General features: G+C 38.3%; 1 protein-coding gene across 22 annotated transcripts in view; it reads right to left on the reverse strand.

The window, feature by feature from the left end:
- Positions 1–27,188, reverse strand: part of dlg1a (discs large MAGUK scaffold protein 1a) — a 142,390-nt gene that overhangs the window by 48,345 nt on the left and 66,857 nt on the right. For 6 of the 22 annotated variants that reach the window (XM_066662987.1, XM_066662983.1, XM_066662989.1 and 3 more), the window contains one exon: positions 3,065–3,118. The exons of 1 other annotated variant lie outside the window; for it this stretch is intronic. In XM_066662987.1, coding sequence (XP_066519084.1) covers positions 3,065–3,118 — 54 coding nt within the window. Of the gene's footprint in view, positions 1–3,052; positions 3,119–3,619; positions 3,716–20,039; positions 21,528–27,188 lie in introns of those variants that run through there. 15 more of the 22 variants (XM_066662969.1, XM_066662972.1, XM_066662976.1 and 12 more) reach the window with 6 other exon arrangements.

Here is a 27,188-nt window from a genome sequence, read left to right on the forward strand (position 1 = left end):
CCAAAAGATAAAAATAAATTTCTTTTCAACCATTTCTGGGGAGTTTCCGGGGAGATTCTACAACAAAAACTCACTTCGTTGGGCAAGTGTTTTGACGCAAGTTCTGATTTATCTTGTCGATGGGCATGCAGACTCCATAGAGTTAACTGAATTTACATATGAGTGTTTGATTTATCTTGACAGAACACAGAAGAACAATGGAATATTAATTTACTAACATCTATTAAACTGTTCTTACAAACAATCAGGATCAACTAACAAATGAAATATTTTGCAGGTAGAAAATGTTTTTGCTTTTCATTCAATTTAAAAAGTCAGTACTGTAGTGTGAAACCAGTATAAGAACACCAATATAAAAGAGACATCACCCAACACTACAGAATACAAATACAGCCAGTGATGGGGAGTAATAGAATACATGAAATGGCGTTACATATTTAGAATACACATCATATTTAACTGTATTCCCTTTAAAAAAAGACAGTATTCAGAATATATTTACATTGGTGAAATTAATGGATTACATTTATCCATTTACCACAAGGATTAAAGTTCTCCATTGCTACAGCTTATTTACATCAAAGCCATTGCCCGCTCAGCTGCATGGAGATGCTTATATTCTGTTGTGGTGTGTGTTTAATATTAATTGTAGGAATGACAAATGATTTTTGACAATGACAAATGACACATTTGCTACACTCTCTGGTCATTCTGGCAAGGTACTTCTATTGAGACATCATAGCCTCTTACTCCAGATGGTGCTCTTTCTCCTCATCGTCCATTTCTGGCATCATAGTCACAACACCTGTAGAAACGGGTATCAGGTGTAGCAAAGATTCAAGCTCATTGTTCTACTGCCAAAAGGTAATTCAAACTATTGTAACTATAGCTAGAATTATGTTCATTCATTCATTGTCTGTAACCGCTTATCCAGTTCAGGGTGGCAGTGTGTAGGGAGCCCTACCTGGAATCTTTGGACGCAAGGCAGGAACACACCCTGGAGGGGGCGTCAGTCCTTTACAGGGCAACACATACACACATTCACTCAGACATACGGACTGTTTTTGAGTCTACAATCCACCTAGCAACGCTTTTTTGGACCGTGGGAGGAAGCCAGATCACCCGGACACGGGGAGAACACACCAAACTCCTCACAGACAGTCACCCGGAGCAGGGCTTGAACTCACAACTTCCAGGTCCCTGGAGCTGTGTGACTCAGACACTACCTGCTGTGCCACCGTGCTGCCCCTAGCATTATTTCAAAGATTGAAAACAGCAGTAAAATCACATGTAGGCAAAAAAAGAGAGAAAAGCTGTTCCAAAGAATATTCTTTCCTTAAAACACTATTGGTCCAGGAGTATTTAAATAAATTGTAGATTAACTCCATTTACAACTTAATGACTGTTTTAGAGGATCGCAGAAATGGTCACATGTGGCATGTTTTTTTTTCTCTTTTTTTTGGTTTTTGCTTTTTTTGGCATTAATCCCTGTTAACATGTTTATTCACTGTCAAATTAAATTACAGCAATCATATATTTCCTTTTGCAATAATACATGCACAACAGAGTTGGCATAACAAGGCCAGGAGAGAAATTTGCTGTTTACTGTATTCAAATTCAAGCAGTATTTCACATTCAAGGAGGGAGTAACTTTGTCCTTTTTTGGTCTGGCTAAAGTCAAAATGTAGGCTAAGCTCTTGCAAACACACTAAGTTTAGTGTGGTTGCTTGACACTGGGTACTTAAATGTGATGGTTTAGTCATTTGGTGCAATTTTTAATGACAAACGACAAATCGTACAGAAATGAATGTGTCCCTACCAGAGTTCCAAACTCCTTCCTGCATTCCACATTAAATTGTGTAGCAGTTTATATTTCAACCTTAAAATGGTGTTGTAAATATGTGTAGTAACATTAAATTTGATACAAAAACACAATTGCCTAAAACAGTTATTGTCTTTTTTCTGTTCTTTATTTTTTTTTTTTTTAACCAATCAATTCATTTAATATTGTTTAAACATACTCTTATTGCACCCACTCCAGGGTGTGTCCCTGCCTTGCACCCAGTTCCAGGTAGGCTCTGGACCTACCGAGAGCCTATAATATTCTTCTTAAATAAGCAGGGTTTCACACTGCTTTAAAATTTAAGACAATGTCAAATTACTACAATGTCTTCAGAATACTAAAAATTACATTTTAGGTCACCGTTTTGTATTCTGTAATGGAATACATTTTAAAAGTAACTCCCTGAACACTGAATACCTCAATGATCATACACACATCTTCATTCAAATATTCAGTAATTAAATGTCATAATCTGTCTGAATTTTTTTATTGTATCACTTTAAAAATTCCCCATCAGTTTAAAGCAAGAAGAAAACATTCTGGCCATAAAGAAAAATGTAGTTAATGAGGTCACTCTACAGTAATTTGAAAATTAAGAAATCCTTCTGTGGTGAAATTTCCTCAAGTTAGCAGTGCCATGTGATCTGGCTAATGCTAATCTCCACAGTGACAGAGAAACTCTTTTGATGAGGCATGACAGCAGTAAACACAGTGGGCCTTTTGGCACTCAGGAGGACAAGGATTATGAGAGACTGCTGAGGCAAAGAGAAGAATGGGATGAAGAGGGGTCATGCAGAAAAACAAACAATAAACCTGATGAACACTCTGCAAAATCTTAGAATCACTGGAAATAACTGCTGGTTCTCTATAGCAATGCAAACAACAAATAACAAAGACATTTTCAGTGAAGGCACCACAGAATTGGAAAATTCCTGAGATGCTTTGCAAGACAACAATAATACGTTGGCACTCTTATCGGTGTTCATATTCAGTCAATGAAGTACTAGCTGAGATGCAGAATCCTACTTGGAAAATTAATTATATTTTTAAATAATCCAGCCTTTTTTCGAACACCTTTTATTTTATATACAGCTACATTACTGTTATTTGTAATCACAAAAAGCTTGACCTAAATCTAAACTAATCTAAAAATAATAATAATAATAATAATACTACTAATAATAAAAAAATTAAACAATTGCCACTCACATATGGACTCACATAGGGAGACGTGTCAAGGCTGTCTGTGTTCACCAATACTGGGGCAGGGCTTGCCTGGAAGAGACACATTAAATAAAGTCAGCATCTCTAATGAGTTTAACATTAGCATGCTCACTGCACATAATACTGATCCATTTCACAAAATGTAATGTCATGTGCATTGGCTTATAAAAAAAAAAAAAAAAAGCACACAAGCAGCATCTACATAGCAGAACATAAAAAGAAGATCACTTACTCTAGGCATGTTGATAGCGTATTACACTGGCATTTGCAAGAGATTAACAGCACAGACTGTGTCCATAAACAGCATAACATAGTGCAGAATGTGCAATCCTCAAGCATAAATGCAACAAGCCAGCCCAAACTAAATCCTTCTGCATATAAGCAGCACCCGTTTCACTTGCACAATTTCTATGGTGGCACAAGTGCACATCAGTTACATTAGATGGTAAGGCATTCTCTCAATAATCTCTCAAAGTCAAGAGGAGCATCGTAGAAGTGGGAGGAGTAGAGAGAGAGAGAGAGAGAGAGAGAGAGAGAGAGAGAGAAAAGGACCTGTGACGTGGGTGCAGGGATGACGGTGTCGGCTGGGACGGTCGAGATGGGGATCATGGGGATTATGGGAGCAGGGGGAGGAACGGCATCTGCCTGCTAAACAATAACAGCAGAGGTCAAAGGTCAGGTCAGATGACATTCAGCCACACTGATGATCATGAGAGTTCCTTCAGAACCACAGTGGTCAAACCTCAAGGAAAAAGAAAAAAACACAACTAGAAGGTGGTGAGAAATCAGGAGGAGTGGGTTGGTGGGTTTATTAAATTGAAACAATCTGCAATAAAAACTTATTCTTTTATATTTTCATTCTAATTACAGTATCATATTCAAATTTTAAAAATATATTTATAAATGTACAATTTATTTGATTTCATTTCTATAAAGGCACAATCAGCCATTTTTTTTTCAGCCATTACTATGACACAGTTGCCTGGTTGTATCAGATTTACTTGAATAAGCCTATTTAAATGTGGCTGCCCCTATTTTGGGGACCTATTCTATGGAGGATAAACCGGGTTCATTCAGGTCTCAGTTCTCTTTCATTGTGCATTCTTAAAAATTATTACAATTTTCCAATATTTTACAGCATCAGATTGTATTTAAGTTAGCCTTAATAACACTAAGTTCATGTTTTACGGGCACTAATGCTTTATTAAAAAAGGACAAAAGGTAATCTGATATAGCAGCCAGATATATAACATCAGCCAGAAAAAAATAAACAAGGCAATTTATTCTGTTTTAATGGATTTTAAACTAGCTCAAAAATTAATTAATTATTATTAATCTAAAAATTAATAATATAAATAAATTGATATAATCAATATATTGCCCAGCAAATATAAATAAACTAAATAAAAATGTAAATGGACATGGAAATGTGTATGATTTACCAAAGACACAGAACAGCAAAGACAGGAACAACTGAAAGGGCCCAAAAATAAGTTTGCAACAGTTACCCTTGGAAACATCATGGCATCTCAGAAATTAAAGATACTATTTATTTATTTTAAATAGCGTAATAAACAACAAAAGTATATCAACTCTCATTATATCTGCATCAAACCAGAGAATCAGTGAGCAAATCGAACACAAAACCACTTATCACAAATTTAATTCTGGAATTCAACACAGGGCTAAAGCCATAAGTAATAGAGCATCATGGGCCAAGGAATATGTCCAATTTTTTTCAGGCTGAATGGTGACATGATATATATCTGCATTTTCAGTGAGTTGGGCTAAAACCACAAGAAAGATATCACAAGCACATTTTTTTAAATCATAAAAAGTAAATAAACAGAAAAACATACATTTTTAACAGATTCCCTTTTTCACAATTATGAAAATTAAAGAAAGAAAGGGGGGGGGGGGGTAAAATGAATAAAACAACAGAGGAATGTTAAAAGTGTCTGGGGTCACACTTGTCTCCTAACAAGTTCAAGAACAAGATTCTTAGCTTAAAGTACCTGGAGTGCACAGAGTCCTGTAAACAATCCCTCTGAATACAGGGGGCAAAAATTATAGTAAAAACTCAATATACTGCCCATCCCTCTTTTTTCATATTTTATGATATAAACCACTATTAAAATGTTAAATTGGTAATTAGAGATCGGCATTTATAAAGCTATATGACACGAGTAATTTTACAGTCAACATAAACCTTCATTAACATCTATAAATAAAAGCCTATCTCAGCAAGGGCCCCTTCACAAATATTTGCTTATTGAAATAAGCCTTTACATATGTTTATGTAGATTTATGTCACTTGTCCTGTCATTTAGCCTAAGGACAGATGATCTCCAGAGGACTATTACTATTTAAGGAAAAAGAGGGGACAAGAAAGATACATTGCAAAAATTAAAAAAGCCAAGTAAAATGTGTAGAACGAAAAAGAATATTGATTTCATCCCATGTGTCTAAGGTTTCAAAATTCATTATAAAAAAGTGTGCGTGACAGATTTCCCCTTCAGTGAACGTGTTTTATGTGCGAGCTCATGTGGATGATATATTAAGTAGCTCATAAAAGCACAACAAATTAGTGTCACTGCTTAAAACACTGTCTCATACGGCAACTGACTGCTAGTTCTCTCAATATATTTTACCTAAGAGCAATCAGTTCTCACAAACAATTTATAACTGAGATGAAGTTCTGGTCATATTTAAAATCCCAATTTGATTCTAACATCATGAAGCCGTAGAGAAATACAAAAACAATTAGACAATACTTCATTCTTTAATGTTGTAATTTGTTTGGAGATAGAGGCTGTTATACGTTATACAGGCAATTAGAATAAAAAAGTAAGTACATTCTATTTACTTATTTCCTTATCAAACCCAAGTGTGCTTCATAGAATAGTTTAACACACAGATCCCATACCAACCACCTTTCCAGAATAGTTAGGATGCTGTGCAAACATAAACAAAAACAGAATGCAAAGATGGGAACAGGACTAACATGTATGATGTAGTGGCTAGACTAACTAATCAGTTCTAATACAGAACCTGAGCTGGTGAAACAGAAACATATGAGAGGTTGTACAGGCAGTAGAGGAATATCATAATAAGATTAATAAGAGTGCATAGAATGTAATATGGGTTTCTCTTGGGAGCCTATGAAAGCAGTATGAGAAAGTAGGAGAAATGAATTTACAGTATTGAAGAAGATTCTGGGCCTAGAGTATGCTAGCCATTTTGAAAGTTACAGTGTAATATGCGTGGGTGTTTGAGCTGGGTGTATCTACGAAATAGGAAATTAAAAGGGCATTTTCTATAAAAGATTAGAAAGCGTTGATTAGTACTGGCGTTATTGTGTGTACTGTAAGACACAACCACTTCTGTTCTTAATCCTATTATTTGGATCAAGATAGCAAGAGGAAGACAAATGTGACTATGTAGGAATGATGGAGTATGGATGGCAGGGAGCTTCATTCACAAAGACTGCTCAGCACCTGGCTACTGGTTCAGTTTAAACAGTGGTTAAAGTGATGTGTACGTTTAGTTCTATGGGAAATATATGAGTTAACAATGCTGAATGACTTAACATAGCAGAATTGAATTCACTGACTGATGATGCATCAATGCAACTAAGGAAACACTGAAGTGCAACTGACAAGGAACACAAGCCATATGGGTTTGAAAAGCCCACCCTCAAATACACAGATAGAAAAAAAGTGTACTAGCATTAAGCCCCGATTAGAAAGTCGAATGTCCATTTGAGAATTAGTTTCAAATCCTACAGGCACTTGTCTACAGATATGTGGAAAAGACTGGTCAGTAACGTCCTTTGGTATATCTCCATAAATGGGTAAGTGCATGCAAGGTGTACACCATGAGAAATGGTACAGGCTTTAACGTGGAATGCCTGTTATGCAGTGGGAGGGGGACATGTTGGGGTCCAGTGGTCCCCCTAGAGCAGTGGTTCTCAACCCTGGTCCTGGAGTACCACTGCCTTACATATTTTAGAGAATCCCGTGCTTCAAACACAGCTGAGGCAAACTCATGAACAAATCACCAACCCCTTCCTGAGTTGAACTGTGAGTTTTTTTAAAACAGAGAGAACATTATAACATTCAGGTCAATGGTACTTCAGAACCAGGATTGAGAACCACTGCCCTAGAGGAAAAGGTCCCTGCAGATTAGGGGTGGGCAATATGGCTCTAAAATAATATCATGATATTTCAGGGTATATCGCTATATACATTAAATAGTGAATAGGAGATAAATTCAAGTGCTGCAACTTGGTTCCCTACAGTTATAGTTATTCCACCTTAAATTCTACATCTGTATGGCTAAATGTGTACTTATCTGCTTGAAAATCAAATACAAAATGAAACTATAAAGCAGTAACATCTGTGATTACTGATGCTGACTGGGGCAAAGTGGTTGATCACAAAGATAGTTAGAACAATATGGAAGATATTTAATGTTCAATTGTTTATTTATATATTGTTAGTCCAAAAATATTGCTTACTTTGCACTCATTTTGTTTTTTATACCTCCATGTGTGTGTGTTTGTGTACATATATATATGTGTGTGTGTACACAAACACACACACACACAGAAGTATACAGATCCTCCTGTATGTATGTAAGTAAGTAAGTAAAATAAATGACGGCTCTTCTATTCCTATACTCATCATGAAATGAAGGGTTTCCTTAGCAACAAAGAACATGGGATGTCTTATCATCATTATCAGTGTAACACCATCATTTCCAAAGGTGCACAAAGCTGCCACACTCTCAGGCTGCATTGAGAGAGAGGATGCCAATCTCTACAGGAGGAAGAACACACATTCGATGGACAGGAGAAATCAGTGGGGGCACATTCACTGAGCCCCAGCACTGACAACCAGCCAAAGCCCTGTCTATTACAAGCACACTTATTTACTTGTGTGTTCACATATTTACTATTGTAATAAAAGCTACAAAATGGAGCTAGTTTTTTGGGGTCAAGAAGAATCCTTTAGATAATAAACAATCCTTTTACCTGCAGACAAAAATAAAAAGCATCTGTTCATCCAATATTTCAGGGGACGTTAATAGGCATTTTATCTCCTACCTAGTTTTGGAACGTTGATGTATCTGATGTATAAAAACATGTTTACAATCATAAAAATGACAACAACTGTATATACTGTATGTTCAGGCAGAACAAACTGAGTCAGATAGAAAACTGAATTGCATTATATGTGATACTATGGTTAGATTTGCTACCATCGCCCAATTTGAATAGAAAAATAAATCTGGATGTTCATATATTCATAACACCAGGGGGTCTCATGTCAAATATTCCTACTTTTACATAAAATTCACAATGAAGAGATCAAGAATGATGCCCAGTGATTGGCCAGTGCCCCGTCCAGGGTGTGTTTGTGCCTTGCGCTGGGTGATTCCAGGAAAGCAAGTAATTAAGCAATATTTATTTCTAGAGCACATTTAAATCAACTGCCATTGCCTTAAGTGCTTTACAATGGAGGAGGATATTAAAAGTACACATAGGAATGGAAGAAAGAGGGGGAAGAAAGCAGTAACTGAATAGAACAGCATGAAATTGGTCACAACAAAATAAAGAAAGCAGAAAATTACCAGATGATGAGATAAAGAATCTAATGCTGATTTCAAATCAGATGCAGTAAATTCAAGTCATGTCCATGCAGAAATCTTGCTGAAAATAAAATCTAGGCCAATAAACATAACAGGCAGCTTTATTTTAAATTGTAGCACTGAAGAGTACAATCCCTGACCTTGTACAAATAGACCAATAGCCTGATACGGCAACAAGTCTGGTTGTTACTGTTGGATATATGCAAATTAAAAGCTATGCTTAAATTTAGTGTGCATAAATAAATAGAAACCTTTACACATTCGTCTTGTGGCATGTATGTGTGGCGTCCAGTATAAAATAAGAGTCCCAGCATGGTTCCAATGCACAATACACCGCGCTCCTGGCGTATTCAGCAAGTGTTCTAGGTACATCTTACATTTGTTGTTTGTGTAGATTTGTCAATCATGTACACAGATGTGGTTTTCAGTGCTATGTTTTCTTGATCTTGACTGTCAGAAACAAATACATTATACAATGTTGAAACTGCTTGAGACCCTGTAAAAGACCAAGTCTTTTTTACATCTCTCCATCTAGGCTCCAGTAGTGTGTGTGGAGTATCCAGGCATGTGTGTAGTGTGCATGCTTGGAGAGTGGTCAAAGCAGCTCTAGACAGGCAGGTAAGCTGTTCTTTCATTTGTTTTTGGTCTAAGTGAAATGACTGGATGGGGTCTTTACAGTCTTATGGCTTATATACTAAAGTGTTTTATATATATGCTACTCATTTTAAGGTTCTCTGATACCATTTTTGCCGTATCTGTTTTTAAAACACATATTTATAGGGTGTTTTATATATATAATATGACAGTAATTCTATGCTTATTATAATCTGCCCTTAAATCTCTGATCTGTGTTTCTGGACATGGAAATTCAGATGTACCTAACCAGCAAAATCCAGAGCTCCAAACACCAAGGTGTAGTTCACACTCACCGCCAGACTGCGAACATACTGCAGGTCCTAAAAAGTACACTATGATGCTGCCATGCCTTACAGTAAGAGATTAACATTCTACTCACTAGTTCCACTTGACGGCACGACTAACACCAGCAAATGGTGGCCTGGCCAAACAGACCACTGAAATGTACACAAGAATTTTCACACGGGATGCTGTCCCAACAATGGTGTACAATAGAGAGATTGCCTGCGTTAAAATTAGAATCAATCATTAGCATTGATTAGAGGCCCCAGCTCAGAGTTCAGCCTGTAGCTCTAATCAGAGTCTGAAAAGAAAAATACACCTAAAAATCTTTCACTCAGATTTAATTACTCAGTATAATTAAGCAACAGGCTCTGCTAACCGATAAACAGACTACACACCATGACAAATTTCCATGTGTTTTTGGTCATTTTTCGACAGCTGTGCTTGTGTAACAAGACTGCCATGGAAAAACACTGCCCTGACAGCCCATGTTAATAGCTGGACCAATGCTTTTTTGTATAAACTCTTTTTCTCAAATAATACTATAAATATTACAATACTTGCATAAAACTTAGGAATCTATGTATTGTCATAACAATGACATACATAGAAATATTCAAGTAATTAAAGGCAAATCACTGTGTAAAAGCTGATTACATTTTCCAATACAAAATAGTGTGTGCAAACTTTTGACACCAAATCACTGCACACAATCACTGCATTAACTTTCTTGGAAAAAAAAACATGTAACAATAAAATAAATACAAATAAACATTAACACCGAATTAAATAACACTGATAGCGTTTTTTTAAAAAAGACCATAAAATTGAAATCCATGTTTGGTTCAAGACCTTGGCCATTACATACATTTTTCAAACCCACCCTCAGTTCACCAGATACAGCTCAACAATGAACCAATCCAGGTATTAGATGAGAAGTACAACTAAAACTAGGTTTCTAGAAGATTGTGAAATATGCATAATTACTACTCATTAAGATTAGTGATATTTATTCAAACACCTTACTACCCAGTTCTAAAAATTGTATTTATTTATTTTTTTGTTTTTAAATCATGCCATAGTGTGCCTAATAATTTGCATCTTACAGTACATCGGGCGTATAACACTTTACATTACAAATTCAACATTTAAACTAAGACTATTTCAGCTGTTCACCATAAGCCCAATCATAAACATATGCACACAAATACAGAATATACTAGCCTTGCATTCCCAATGTGAACTGTTGCATTCAAAGCCACCAATACATAGAACATCCACAACAATGGAAGTTCACATCAAAGTCATTTAAATTTAAATCCCACGCTACCTGTGACTAGGCCATTTAACAGAGGTGACACACAACACACAAACATACCTTCTCCAGTGACAGTGTACCCCAAGAGTTTTCAAGCCACCAGGTACTGGCTGTGGCCCTGACTTTTGCTTTGCTCTTTGTGGGGCTCTTTTTGACACTGTCGCGCAGGTTGGTGAACTTGCCTCTGCTTTTCGAGGCAGGCAGAGTGCAGGAGCTGTAGAGGCGGTGAGAGCCTAGAGGAATGTTTTGTTGATTGAATGAGGCAGACTGAGGCAGGTGTGGAAGCGGAGGCAGGTGAGGAAGCGGGGGCAGGTGCTGATGTGGAGAATGCAGGTGGTGAAGCTGATGTTGCTGCTGTTGCTGTTGATGATGCTGGTGATGATTATGATGAAAGTGCTGGTGAATTTGGTGGAACTGAGGTTGTTGTTGTTGTTGAAACTGGAGCTGTAATGACTGTCTCTGTGGGTAAGCAAGGTTGCTGTGCACAGACTGGGCTCTCTGGTGGATCTTGGGCTGGATGCAGTTGGCCAGTTTGGGCATGGCGTGTCCACAATTCTCTGAAGCCTTGCAGCAGTACTTATGATTGTGGCAGTAGGTGGTCATGCTCCTGGCAGAAAGGATCCAAATTAAAGCAATGGCTTTGCACTGATAAAAAGGAAAATAAGAACAACCTTAAAGAGTGCAGTTAGTCCTCCTTCTGCTGGGCAGTCTGGCAGGAAACTGGACACGCGGTGGCTGTAAATCCGCTCCTTTCCTCAGCTTCCAGCCCCCTCTGCTCCTGCTTCCACTCTTCTGCCAAGCCTCTCTCTCTCGGACTGTGTCTCTCTCTTCCTCTCTCTCTCTGTGCCTCACTCGCTCTCATCCCCCTGTGCATGCTTGCCAATTAATGAGCTCCAATGGACACCGCACATGACAGCACATGCTCTTTTTTTTACAGGCATGAATAATCAATGCTCCATTCTTGATTTGGGCTTAGGCATCCAGCACTCGTCCAGGGAAGCAAGGCAGTGTAGCGGTGGAGGGAGATTTGCACCATCACGGGCAGATTTACGGGAGCTTTTGTGTTTCTCCTTCGCAGCATTAGCACGGGTCACAAAGTGACGGGTCACAGCGGATAAAAGCAATCTGTATCAGATGCTTAGCAAGCGTGTGAGTCAGGTCTGTGATGGGACTATCTCAACCCTGCCATTATTTCTGAGTCTGAGCATGGGAGTGACCCAAGGCTGGACTCTATACCTACAAATAAAGATACTAAGACACTTCCCCCAAAACACACAGTGCAGTGCTATTTACATTATTCCCTGCAGATGTCAAGGAGAAAACACAGACACCAAAGAGTAATAGGTGCCATTTAACAAGAAGCATGGCAGAACTTTATGGACAGAATTTATATGCTCAGTCCTTGAAACGCATGAAGGATGTCAAACATTCACCCTTAAGCATGCTAATGGTCTGCAGCCCACATTCTTTTAAATACATGGCTAGCCAGAAGAGACTTTATAATAACTTGAAAATACTATATTTCAATACTACATCTAAAAACAATTTATACATTTAAAAAATTATCTTCATTTTAAGCAAGCTAGCTAGTTTTATATATTTTAAATTGAATAGCACTCTGTTGCAGATTTGAATTTGTGCCTTGAGATAAAATGAAATGAAACCAATCAGAAGAGCAGCCTTGAGATGATATTTTCAAATAATGCAGAAATGTTAAAACTTAGCAATATTGAACAAATTACCAAAGACAAAATGACAACCAAATGAACATTTCTCTGGCTATTTCTGTTTGCTTCCATTAGTGTGTTCCTTTAACATTTTGTTTTACTCACATCCAAAATCTTATCTTGCTTCTGTCTTTTCATAAAAAAATGAGTAACATGCAAAAGTGTTTTTGACTCTCAGCAAGTGTTCTAAAAGTAAGATCTAAAATGAAGATGGGTCCTGCCTTAGGTCTACGCTGTGTTCCAGTCATTTTGTTATGACTGCACCTTTTAACATAGCTCAATCTAAAATGGAAGTCTAACAAGCGCTGTGCTTGGGGCTCTTTACGCAGCCACTAGACAATGACCACTCGAAGAAGGATGTGTCAACTTCACGTTGCAACAGAACCAGGGCTAAGGGGGGGTACAGAAAATGGTCTTGAATATGGTAAGCTGTAATTTTATTATGAATTAATAAATTAATGCATTCAAAATGTCACTGCTGAACAGAAAGCAATTAAGCACCGTGTTTCTGACTTCTTACTACTGTTTTTAGCAATGAGTTCATTAGATTACCTTCCAGTTAAATATAAAGAAGCATTGTTGTCGTACACAGCAGGTGGCTCTGTATTCTGTATATTTCAGTCTTCAGATTAAAAGATTACACACAAAACCTAGTTTCAGCTCTTAACTCTTTTGTAATTAACCTAATACCTATACTTGAATTTGTGCGTCCAATTAATCTCGCTTTCTCTGTGTAGTGAGGTTTGGCCAGAGGCTATGGGCAGGATAATGGCTTATATTACCATCTTACATTTCTCCTTGAAGCAACCAATCAATGAGCGAGGACATTTTCAGACATGGAAAGTGTTCTCCCTAATTCACACAAGCATTTGGAACTTAAGACATGAAAACCAGTGCCAATAATTAAGATAGCTCTACCTTCCATTAGCATCTGTCTCCTCTCAATTGGAAATAGAGATCATTCCAAGCTCATATGAGCACTTGAAGTAATAATGAGGATTGCAATAATAACTTTAAAAAGCAATTTATCTTTAAAACATCCATCAAGAACAATATACACCCATTTGTAAAGCACATTGAAATAAGGGTAAGCACACAAAAGACATTTTAGGATAATCAATATCCATCACAATATTGAGTTTCTCTGAAGTTTGAGTTGAAACAGACTAGCAAGTACAATATTAATTTCTTTCTCACTGTAATTCTATTACTATCCCATAATAAAATTGAACACTGTAATTCAACTATCCTGATTCCCACTTCGACATTCTAAATCAACCAAAGAACCCAACAGGACAGAAAAGGAAGAAAATACTTTATGGTATAACATAACATCCCTGTCCAAAGAAAAACATGTATCGCCAATATAGCAATTTTATAGGACAAGGAAAAAACCTTTTAACTTCCAGTGTAAGTGAATGTAATACATTTTATTCTATGTCATTTTGGTAGTAAACTAAAAATCAAGACAAATGCTGCTAAATGTTTTTTCTTTGGACAGTGATGATATTCGTGTAAACTCAATGTCAAGCATTTTACATTTTCTACATTTTGACCCTGATATAAAGTTAAAATGATCAAATGCCTATCACATATCCTTCATTTGTTTTATACATAAGGCTTTATAACGTCCTCATCATCAATGGGTACTAGAAGCTCAAGGATAAGTGCTGCTTATGCAGTGTCTTATTGCTTTATAAGTGTCAATCGATGGTGTTGAGTCACTACGACAGCTTGGAAAATCAATTGGATATTGTAATAATTACCATTTAAATCAACTTAAGAGTTTCCACAGTACTAAGAGCACTGAGACAACTGTATTTGAACAGAAGATTACCCTACCATGACATGATGAAATGCTGGCATGAAACGTAGCATACAAGATATGTCAAATGAAGATATGTCAAAACATGCTATATATGAGCTATCTTCTGTCCAGTCTGTAGCATTACAATAAAGGGATAAAATGATCAAAGGATTTTACTCAAAGAAATTTCAACATATTGAAACGCTTTAAGAAATTTAAGGGTCCTTCCTAGAACTTTTAAACTAAGCAGAGTTTCTTTCAACTTTAGTAAAGTGGATTGCTCCCATTTACAAAAATTATGTTCTTGGAAAGCTATATGGCAGTGGTTTTTAAACTGGGGGGGCATGACATCTTGGTTAGTCACCAAAAAAAATGTGATTTCTGAATAATCTGGCCTAATTATAATAATCTAATAATTTAGCCAATCTTAAACAGTTGTTTTTTTAACAATACTTTAAACATTTAAATATTTATCATTTAAATATATTGCTTTTAAAACTATTCAGCAGGCTAGACATGCACAATTGTGTTTACTGATCCCCCAAAATAAAGAACTGGACTAGTGAATACAAACTCAGATTTTCCCTCTTTATTAAAAAGGGAAAAAACGCTAAATGCTTGAGTTGGTAAAAAAAAAAAAAAAGATGGAACAATGGCTCCAGAAAATATACTGCAAAAAGATCTACAAGTAGGTGTTTCTACAAAAGCATTTTCAGGTATGGCCATGCATAAAACCAGTGAGAGAGGAAAAAACTTCCAAGTGTCACCAATATCTGAAAGAGTGTATAAGCTATGGTAGGGCTAATAATTCAATATCAATATATCTCGCCATATAAAATGTTTCAAGAACAATTATATGATTTTTAAAAACACTTCCAATATTTCAATATACATAATTTAAAACATCTCTCACTGACTGACATTCCTTACAGGGTAGTTCCACCTTCCACATCAGTTCCACGCACTCAATGTAAAGTTTAGTTTAAAAATATCAATACTGACAAAGCCAATAGTTTTACGTTTGGTTGTGATGCCATGTGTCTTGTTTGTTCTTGGAAGATTTTCAGATATTCAATAATTTCATATTATTTTTATATACATTTTGGCCATATTATCCAGCCCTAAATTATTGGCTTCAAAGGCCATGTCAAAAATGAAATGGACCACTCACAATGCTGTGATGTTCTGGCAAACAAAGTTTAAGAACCACTGCTACATGGCAGTGGTTCTTTATTTCCAAGGGTGTATGGTGTGGTGTACCTCAGAGCACAGCTTCAGGGCTATTTATTTTTTTGCCGTGTTTCAGCTCTTGTATATGGGCTTGAAGGTACAGTTAGTGTGGCATTCTTACGTCTGTTCTTTCTCAGTTTCTTATTGAATTACTTATGCAGCCAAATGAAAGTACAATTATACGTTTTAAGCTCTTTGAAAAAGATTAAGGTTCAGTGCCCATTGCTTACAGAAAATTGTTTCTGTAAATAATTACTACTCGTACATTTGATGACAGTTGATATTATTCATTAACTACGACTGAACAAAGAATTGTTAATTACTTCACCATTATCTCTATTTGTCACATTGTAACAGAAGAGTAATGGAACCAAAGAATGGAAAGTTAGTTTGAGAACTTTAGCCCTGTCTGTCACATGCCTTAAAATAACTCTACTTTTATGTTAGAGTTATTCCACTCCAATTGATCTCACTGTGAAACTGCATCAGATCCAGACTTTTTATTGAATGCAAGAGGGGAGTAATTGAAATAATCTGAAAAGCAAAGCATCAGTGTCTCTAAATTTTAGTCCATAACAGCATGCATCTCTATGGCCTGTTTAGCTTTTGCCCAATCTCACAATGTGACTCAGCATGACAGGAAGGGTTCAACATCTGGGCTGACAACCAAATATCATTCCCACTGACAGAAGGTAATGTTCTGCATCTGATCTATAGAGGAGAGACTTTTACTTCTGTAACATGGTCACGATACACTGACAGCACTGCTCGGTGGCAGCAGTGTACACCTCATACCAGCCGTGAGTGGGTGTACAGATCTTTAAGAGAGAGAGATCTGTAGGTGGTTCAGTGTGTTGGTGCCGTGCTCTGTGTGGGGAGAGACACTCGTGCTTGTGTTGTCTGCAGGGGGAGCATTCACGCCTGCTGCTGTGATTCATAGCTGAGCAAAGCTGCTTTTTCTGATCAGCCCACAGCTCTCTCCACTAACGCCCCCAGCCAGCTGATATGGGAACGATACATTATTAAGGCATCACATTCTGACTCTAGAAAAAAAAAGGCATCCTGGTCTAAGCTAATCCAGCGTGACCTCGCAAGGAGCAGAAAAATTGAAATGTGTCCTTCTTTTGTCTTGTTCGGAGCGATCGGGTTAAATGGGCTGGCTTACAGGCAACAGCTGGTTGACCGAAATTGAGACGATGGACCTGGGACTGACCCATCAGATCCACTCGGCCGACAGCAAGGGCACAGAACACATGCCGTCACTCAGAACGCTGCATTCACCAGATAAGAGAAATAAATAAACAAGTGCTGCCACGTGACTGCATTTCCTTGCTTGCGGATCGTCATGGCAACTCCATGGCAACAGCTGAAGCCTCAGCAAGTCCTGCCTTCTGCACGACGCAGAAGGTTATGTACCTCCTCAGGACTAAAGCAGCTCATGCCTAACAAAAAGCTGGAAACTGACTTCACAGGCAAGAAATAAAATCCTTGTTTGTGCTTCCAATACAGACATGGAGACCAACCAACAGCATCCTTGAAGGGGAAAAAAGATAAGACTATTTAGGAACATGAGCTAGATCTGTCCACTATTGTTTTAATCTTTACTAACCCATGCTTGCTTCCCTGCGTAAAAGTCCAAATCCAGTATACACAAACACAAAAACCCAGAGCAGGGTGGCGGCAGAGCCTTGGAGGTGTATGGAAGCTCGTCGTGGGAGGTTGCTGGTGGGAGAAGCTCAGTAGTAGCACTGCAGGGATGCCTCTGCCAAAAATAGATCTGCATGAGCAAGTACAACAAGCTCTGACAGTGAGATTCTGCTTCAGCCTCCAATGCATGCACTGCAAGATTTAAAATGAGAAAGCCACATGCAACAGGCTCATAAAAGACACAAACTGCAATTCTGGCAAAAACATTCGAACGTCAGGTACTAGTCCAAGGCATCTAATTCAAGGCTTGCATTTATGGCAAAAATATAACAAGATATTTTTACAGTATACTGGCACCAAATACATAGTATCCATACAGTAAATTATTGTATTAACAAGGTATACAATTTTATTCTGTCTTTTAGGAACTGAACTACACTTAAAATTAAGCTGTTTCCTTCTTAATTAAACATCCATTTGCTAAAGTTTCAATATGAAACACATGCTGCAAAAAAGCATAATGAGATGTCACGGATTGCAGTAAAAAGTCATACTACTTCACTTTTATTTTCAATAAAGACAGCATTCCAATAATTCACTACTTTTAGACAAAATTAAGCAACCTAACTACCGAGCTGCAAATGCACTAATGTTTACTAGCAGTGTGATAATTTGCATTAAAGAATCAACACTGTAACTTACAGCGCAGTGTTTGATAATAATCAGGAAATGGAAATCCTCCAAATAATTTATGCACTGCAGCATAAGACACAGCACTCTTGTATATGCTGTAATAGGAAGATCTATCAGACAAGCCACATTTTTGACACGAAGCACAAACATCTATCCTTCCCTCTCAATTGCCTCAAGTGTTCCTCCCAGAACCTTTTTGAGGTTGCATTTCGTTTGCATTTAAAGATTTCCATCCCCAAGCTCATCAATTATTTCTGACTCCAACCAGAAGTAAGAAGATGTATTCTCTTTAGTGCCACCTCGTATAACGAGATCCTCCTGCAAATGAGCCGTAAAGCTTACAGATTGATGGTTTCACTTTAACGGGTAGTTTTTTAATACTTGTTTTTACTCCTTCCATGAGATCAAGAGAAAGACAGAAGAGAAAAGGCATATCTACTTCAATCTTACCAGCTGCTTGCTACTCAACATTGTTATGACTTACAATGACTGGCAAGATCTAATGCTATAAAGATATTATTTATTGCAGAAAAAAAATATCTATGATTTGTGACTTGTCCCACTGTAGATTTTGAAGAACAGTCTAAACTCTGCTGAAAGTGTAAAATGCATTTCTATGCCTCATTAAAAAAGGACCTTTTCCTCAAAATGATGGGTGTGTTCTTAGGCCACTTTTCCTGTGAAATGCAAATATTGCTAATGTACTTAGTTGCATTCAGTTGCATCACATGATCCACTGCACTTTTTATAGGTCTAATTCTCATCAGTATCGTTCGGTGTAAGCTATTGCCGCCCATTTACATTGCCAGCACTGGTCGGCTGAGGTCTGGGCTCTGTTGAGAGAAATATTTATTTCATAATTCTTTACACAGCATAAAATTTCCCATCAATACAATGGAAGCAAAGGCTTTTTGCTCAGTATGACCAGTCACAGCTCCTTTTCATCTCCATCAGTGTCATTCTATGCACTCTGAAGACAACTGAATGGCTGTCCTTGACAGCACTTGCAGCTTTTGCCTTTTGAAAAGTGTTCATGAAAAAGAGATGAAGTTATACGGTTGTTGTAACAGAGTCAACAGTAGGAATAAAAGAGCAGACTGGAAACCCCTTTGTTGCCGCTTCCATTCTTCCAGCTTTCATTTCAGGGCATGACCCTATTAGCCAGTCTACAGCCATTAATGGACACAATAAGTGACCATGCGTCCTTGGTGCAGCCATCCTGAAGCTGCCCTGTTGACTCTCCCCCGTGTCCAAGCACCAGCCCCCAAGGTCAAGGAAAAGAAGCAGATGGCCTTGCTCCAGCCTCTTAAATATCAGCTATGATTAGACACTACAGCAGGTATGAGGCCATTATTCACCCACTAAGTGCTTTAGTCCCATTGGGAAACAGCGACTCCGCGCAGCAAGGATGACTGCACACCACAAAACTATCAATGCTACAGACTTGTGAGCGCCTATGAAACAAATGGGCCCTTTCAATCACATTAAGCACACACTGATTGCACTGAAAATATAAACAAGACACAGTCAACACAACTTGTTCACAAGCACAGAGAGGTCACAACTGACGTAGAGATGTGTCAAAGAGGGACGTCATCACAAAGTGACAGAATGAAACTTTGGAACGTAATATGATGAATGACACCTTGTAAACTTAAAATATAAATAATAATAATAATAATTTGGCAGGGGCAACAATGTTACAATGGTAAAACAAATCCACTGAAACAATTCAGTCCTAATATTATTATCTTCAAGATTTTTTATAATGGTCAACATTGTCTTATTAAAATATTTCTGCAGACAATAATTACAGAACCTACATCTAATTGCCAAATATAAACATTGTTAAGTCAAATGCCAACATAGTTAAACCTTGTCATGCTTAAAAATATAAAAATAAAACAGAAGCCTTAAAGAACTAAACCGTACTAAAACATAAGACGCTCTACCGTAGGTGGTAGCTTTGGTACGGTTTACCTGTCCAGCTCCTGCTGTTATGCAGTCACTGAAGGCATTGCGTCGGGTAAAGAAGGTGAGCAGCTGCTGCCAGCGTGAGGATGATGAGGGCAGGTCTTCGCTGGAGCTGCGCTTGGCCCATTGCCTCTGCTTGGGCCCCGGCGCCCCGTGACCCGTGGCAGTGTTGGCCCGGCCGCCCCGTGGGTACAGTGTGCTGTTACCGAAGATGTAGTTCATGGCTGCACCTCGTGTCCCTTGGAGCTGGAACACTACTCCAACAGCTGTCAAGCAGCAAGGAGGCACTGGAACGACAGCACCAACAGCAGGGCAGGAGAGGAGGGAGGGCGCACCTGGGTAATGTTACAGCATCCTCTCCTGAATTTCACCAAGCCACAAGACAAAAGCAAACTTGAGAACGCCAGTCCAAAAATCCATCCGATCGGCAGATCAGCAAACTGCTGCGCTAATCAAGCGAGATGGCTCGAGCATGCAGCAGCCCTCATGCTGCCGAGAGGCAAGAGTGGGAAGCAAGGAGGGCGGAGGTGATTGCGCTGCCCACAAGCTGTCCACGCCACCCCGGGCTTCAGCTCCAGACTAGAGGAGACCTGAGAGAGGATCAATGAGGGAATGTGGAGCTCTCTCGGCATGAGAGGAAATTCTAAGAGCTTTGGAGAGGCAGGAAATGGGCTCAATTATCAGCCAAGTGTTGGAGGCGAAAGCCCATGGACTCCTCTAGGGATTCTTAATCTAAATGGACTTGGGATGCTGGATTGGCCATGAACAGGTATCAATCACAGCACATTCTTAATAGCAACAGAATGCCTTAGCGGGCTCATTAAATATGAATGGTGGCATTGAGGGTGTTGCCATGTAGGATAAAGAAAGAAAAATATTGTGGTCTTCCTCCTTCTAGACATGGCTACTCTGAGAGGAGTCCAGTTGAACAGCAGATCATCAGAAAGCACTCAAGCTTTTTTCACTTCAGCAAAGCCAATAATTCCACCCCCTCTCCAGGCACTTCATGCTAATAGCCCCATCTTAGTTTAAAAAGATGTAAATAATGCATATGTACCAAAACTTCATGCTAATGACCATACTCACGAATGCCAATGAGAGACAGGCAAAGAAATGTCAGGATAACAGACAAGTAAGATCCTGCGAGAAAGAAAAATCCAAAAAGAGAGTCAGCACTCCAGATTCAGCAGATAATCCCATGTTGCCTGGCCACTCCTTGTGATTCAGATCGGTTTTCACACTGCAGTGTCTCTCCATCTACCACACACACACATGATTCAGTGAGGGGGAGACAAATGGCTGTGCCTTCACAGGCAGAAAAAAAGAGAAAGCAAATTCAAAAATAACCACATGCCTATGTTAATATGACTGGAACGCCAGCAGACTCGCGCCAGTGACGATCCTCTGCATCGAAGCCTGCTGAAGGCGGCTGTGTGCCGACAGAAACTATCCAAGGTGTGCCACAGGTGTCAAATGAGGTAACAGACATTGTCACAGCTTGTGCTTCTATTCCCTCAGGACCAAAACCATGGCAACTGCTTCCACATCAAATAAAGCAAGCAACCCCACAGAGCTTGTGCACTGCCTGCTCCTCGATCTAAATATGTTCTAGCAACAAAGAACCACAAATTATTGCTGACTATCAGCTAGCTATTACCTTCGTGAAAAACAACAATTTGTTCCTGGATATAGAAAAGGCTGCCACATAGGAATCTCTACAAGGTTGTAAAAGCAAAACACCAAATCCCTAAACTCAATCCTTTAGGTCTTAAGGGCCAATATGCTGCTATAATTTGGGTATTAATATGCAATGTTTAAAATGATTGTGATAAATTAACGTATAACAACATGAAACTTTCCATTTCAGTATATTAAAATACATATAATATAATGCCTTATGTTGCACTAAACACACATGCAAACACATTATACTATAAACATTCAGGTAGGCCAACCACAATTATAGCCTGAGCACGATTTTGTTAGCTGGTCAAAATTATTTTTCACATCTGGTCTGAAGCAAATACATGGGGAAAAAAATTAAAATAAAAGGTGTCTTATGTTAACCAACTAATGTTCTTAGACTCAAGACAACACATTCAGCAGGAAGAGATGAGCAATATTTGTTAATTTCAGCAAGGCAGTTTCTGTCCCAATCTAAGCATTGACATAGCAAAAGCTAAACTAACCCAACAACTGATCCCCTCTAGGCATTTACATTAATAACTGCATAGAAAGAACAAAAGCAACTTTTATTCAATTAATCATTAGATAGACCTTATTCATTGCAGCAGGTTTATTCACTTAAAGCAATTATTGACTTAAAGCAAACTTGAAGTCAATAATTTAACACAAATTAAATGAAAACTCAGATCATTTAAATTTAATGAGAATGCTGCTGAGGACCTAGTTGTCTCAGTGATTGGGTAGTCACCGGTGCCCTGATGCCCTGATAACTCGGTCACACACTACAAACACATAAGGGCGGTGTTAAATAACTTGTGCACCCCCCTCCCCCACACAAAACAAAACAAAAACAAAAAAAACACCCTCTTTAATATTCTGAAGACATGCATTTTCTTATGGAGAAAATTTCACACTCTGATAGATACAATGAAATCATGTGTAAAAGGTGGCAACTATTGCAAATAATTGTGCTTACCTTAAGTAACAGCAGACACCCCAAATATCTCTGAATGGGGATGAAATAAAGATGTGAGGGGTATTACTGCCTGTGTTTAAACACTGAATAAAAAAATGCTACTCTACCTTTAAAAGCATAAGCAGGCTCGTATAAAATGACACAGTTTCATAAGTTTAATTATACTACGTGCTATTTAATAATGCACATTTAATAGAGGCAGTCTTTAAGATTCAGTTTTGGTTTAATTAAAAGCGAGTAGAATTTCTGAGTGTTGAAGGGACAAAACATAATAAATGATGTCAATATGCTGTCTTGACCATCCCTGCACAGTCTACTATGTTTATTCTAAAACCAGAGTGGTTGTGTCACACATTTTACATATTGGTGTCTCTTTGTCACACACACACTGACGATCTCTAAAAAGGATCCAGTGATTTTTTTTTTCTTTTGTTACTAGAGCAAAGAAAATGGTAAAATAAGAACGGCAAACTTTAGTTTCTTTGCTCATTCATCTGTTGTCAAACTTAAGAAATGCAGAATTAATGCTGAAGGGAGCTTGCAAGCCAAAGAGAACAACCCATAATCCTTGCAAACACAAAGATTAACAGTGGCTAGCGTTTTGAAAATTGACTCCACGACCGGAAAAATCAAGCTTAGCTGGCTTTTTTTTGTTGTTGTTGAACAGCTAAGATTTTAGATTTTTACCTACTAAACTACCTACTATAACAAGCACCCATCATTGCGGTGGATTTTGTTTCCTGTTCCATAATGTACCTGAATTACAGTGTAGTAGAGCACTGGAGTATTATTGTTTTATCTTTTTCTTCTGTTGTTTGAAAAAGCATAGCTATTATTTATATAGTACAGCTACTACAGTCACTATTTTCAGTCAATTTCAAGTACTAGCCTCACTGCCATTTTGTAAACCACCTACTACCACTTAAAATTATACCAGATGCAGTTGATGTTTTATAGTTACACATAGTTTAGCTGTATATGACAAATAATGTTTGTTCCTTTGTGGTGAAGGACGTAACTGGTTAATATTTTCTGCCTCATAGAACAAAGAGCAGTTTACCTTCACATCAATGAAGCCACACATACTCCCTGTGTCAGAGTGTTAATCTACCTACTCTTAAAGTGAGTGATTTATCAGTTGCTTAATTAACAGATTATTTAGGTACCTTATCACAATTCCCCTTAAAGAAAGCCTTGAGATTACATTTTCCTTATTCTTTAATTTTTCTATATTGTTTTCTGTGACAGTACCTTATCATAAATTACATAAGGTTAAAACATCTTAACCTGTGTTACATTAACCTGCATTAAAAATTAAAATCCCTTTTGCCTTTAACTATTATTGTAAATAAGTAACTATATGTATTTGAAAAAATATATATTAAAATTTTAATTTTAAAATATTTAATTATTTAAAATCTAAATTATTATGCTGATGAAAATGTCAAAACTATATTTAATTCCCTAATATCCCAATATTCATTCCCTATAGACTAAGCTCTCTCTGACTAAACATAAGACTCACCCCCCCCCACCCCCAAAAAAATTATCAGTGTAAATACAAATCTCACCAGAGAGGTCTCTAAAGCTCCAAAACTGTAACTTTAAACTGGAATAAAAATTATTTTCTAAAGAAAAGAAAAGAAGGTTTGAAATTTAAGTAATTTTTTTCTAGAAAACAATATTAACCATTGGGATGTGGAAATAGCAAGCTTTTCTAGACATGTCTCAGTGTAGAAACTCTGCAGTTAATCTACACATTAATTTGTCCATTAAAAAATAATAAAAACACCCACAAATGCCACACCTCCCTTGTTTACTACCTCATAGTCCCTGAACCCCTCTGCATCCCTTCTCCAGATCCACAGCAATCAATCGATAACACAATTCAAGGACAAAGTGCTTCAGAACAGCCCTGCCACTAGCTTAAGCTTTCGGCGTATGGACCAAATGAATTCCACCAGTAAAAAAGGAGAGGGGGATGAGTGTACATTTCATGAATAGATTTTCAAATACTTGTCTTTTCTGACGTACTGTCATATAACGGATGACTTAGCAGAACAGTCCGAACAGACCATATTTTACTATGCCCTGTATATATAAAGACTGGTTCTTCTGACAATATCAACAAGTGAACTATTCATTTCTCTTGTTGTTTTATAAAAGTTGCAATAACCAGCAACAGCGTTTTTTTTTTTGTTGGGGGGGGGGGGGGTCTAAAATACACAAGAACACTTTTCTTTTAATGACTAGGAGACATTAAAAACAGTCATTTTCTGAGAGATATTACTGTCCTGAACAAGCAATCAATACTGGCCTAGAGTCACCCTAATACCAGCAACCTGCTCTACTTGTCAATCAACAAAAATATGATTCTTACTACTGTCAGCACCTTGGCAGCAGTCTACCATTAAAATGTAAAACATCAGCAACAAAGAAGAACAAAAACATGCTGATTATGAAGAAAAAAATCATTAAATAGAGGGGCAAATAATAACCCTCCCTTGGAGCAGTATAGAAAGCATGCCATTAATGTCTAATATGCTCGATATACTTGCCAGTCCTTTGACGTGATTCACATGCAGAGCACAAAGCCGGGTCACATAGAGCTAACAGTGCATTCCCAAACGCTTCCTCCAATATGAGATGCTGCCTACCCACCAGCAACTGCAGCTGCATCCTCCTGCTCCTCATCAGGCGCCGGCCCATCTTTTTGGCATACCACACAGAAGCGAGCATGTCACCTGCCTTTTTAAATACAAGGGGTCCGGCCACAGTGGAGACCTAAGGACCAGGACCTAAGCCTTCCTCTGCACTGACCCAAACTTTTCTCCCAAATGATCCCAGAGCTCAGTGAGCGAGCGTCTGTCCCGTGCACATCCAGGCAGGAAACTCACATTCGCATGCTGACTGCCTGGGACTCTAAATCGTGCTCTGTTCGATTCCCCCAGAGTGACACTGCTCATTTTTCACAAACGCTGCCTCACCTCCTCCCCCTCCCCTGTATTTCTCCACTCCTTACTCTCCTCAGCCAGGCTACAACAGGCAGGAAGGACACACATTCAGAAGGGGAAATGAATGGAGCATGACATAGAAGAAAACTGAGGCAGGAAAATCTGGGCAGCTCAAGCTGGGAGCCAGGGAAACTCATGAAGCCTGAAAAGGAAACCAGAGGTAGATCAGAAAGACCCGGAGCAATATTGGACATCTAGGGCAGTATGACAAGTTGAAGGTAGGTTGGGAAATCCAGTGTGAGAAGACTAGAGTCAGAGTGGCAGAGTGAGAAATCTGATGTAGGTGTAGGATGGAAAAAGTGTGGGGCAGGTGAGGAACTGTGGCCAATGTAACAAGGCTATCAAACCATTCAGTTATTCACTTACGGCCTGCTGATCATATCTTGGTAATAAATTAAATACTATATACTGTCACTCCCAAGAAAACTTTACAGTTACTATTTAATTTTTTTTATTTACTACTTTATTTTTCCTAATTGCATGGTCTGCAAACAGGTGGTAGATGTCTTGGTTCACTAACAACATATCAAACACATTTGAATGCTTTTGCACAGCCTAACCACCGACCAAAAGGCGCTTTGGAACTGTGAGATGAAACCCAAGCAGACATAGGAAGAACATGCTAAACCCCTCACAGACAGTGACCTGAGGCCAAGATTAATCCCACAAAGCCAGAACCCTGGGGCTGTGCGAGAGACACTGGTCGATGCGCCACCGTGCCAACTTTTCCTGAATCAATGCCCATATTTTGACACATTAAGGATTAAATGAAAATGAAAAAAATTAAACAGACATTTAATTGTCTGTGCACAACGTACAACAAAATGTGTTTTCCACATTTAAACCATCCATGGCAGTGAACACACAAACAAACTAGTGCATTAGGGGCTGTGAACACACACCCCCTGAGCAGCGGGCAACCATCCCCAGCACCCGGGAAGATGATGTGGGTTTGGTGCCTTGCTCAAGGGCCCCTGAGCTGTGGATTGAGGGAGGAGGACAGTGCTGTTCACTACCACTGAACCCAATTTTCCTGCCGGTCGTGGGAATTGAACCAATGACCTTTCAGTCCGAAGCCTTCTTCTCTAAACATTAGGTCATGGCTGCCCCTGATATTTTATTAACTACAAGCTCGACAGAAACAATGAAAATCAGCTTAAAGCCAGGGTTCCAAATATGGGCAGAGAATAAGGACATTACTACAGAGGTGTAATACACTCATCATGTTCATCTTGATTCATTAAATTTAATTCAATTCAGGTGTCGCTAGCCAATGGCCTCAGACTACCATTCTGATTTTACTACAATTATTTAAGAGAGACCAGCTCTGAAGCTAGTAACTGACGCTTACTTCTGGAAGTGAGTAGTGTGGTCCACAAATACAGACAAGTACGGCTCTTCCAACTCAACTTCAGACTACGGCAGCACCATGCTAATGGAGGAACACATTAACTAAATGATAGAACAGTCATGACTGTT

The sequence above is a fragment of the Hoplias malabaricus genome, chromosome 3 (genome assembly GCF_029633855.1).
Source record: "Hoplias malabaricus isolate fHopMal1 chromosome 3, fHopMal1.hap1, whole genome shotgun sequence".
Taxonomy (NCBI): domain Eukaryota; kingdom Metazoa; phylum Chordata; class Actinopteri; order Characiformes; family Erythrinidae; genus Hoplias; species Hoplias malabaricus.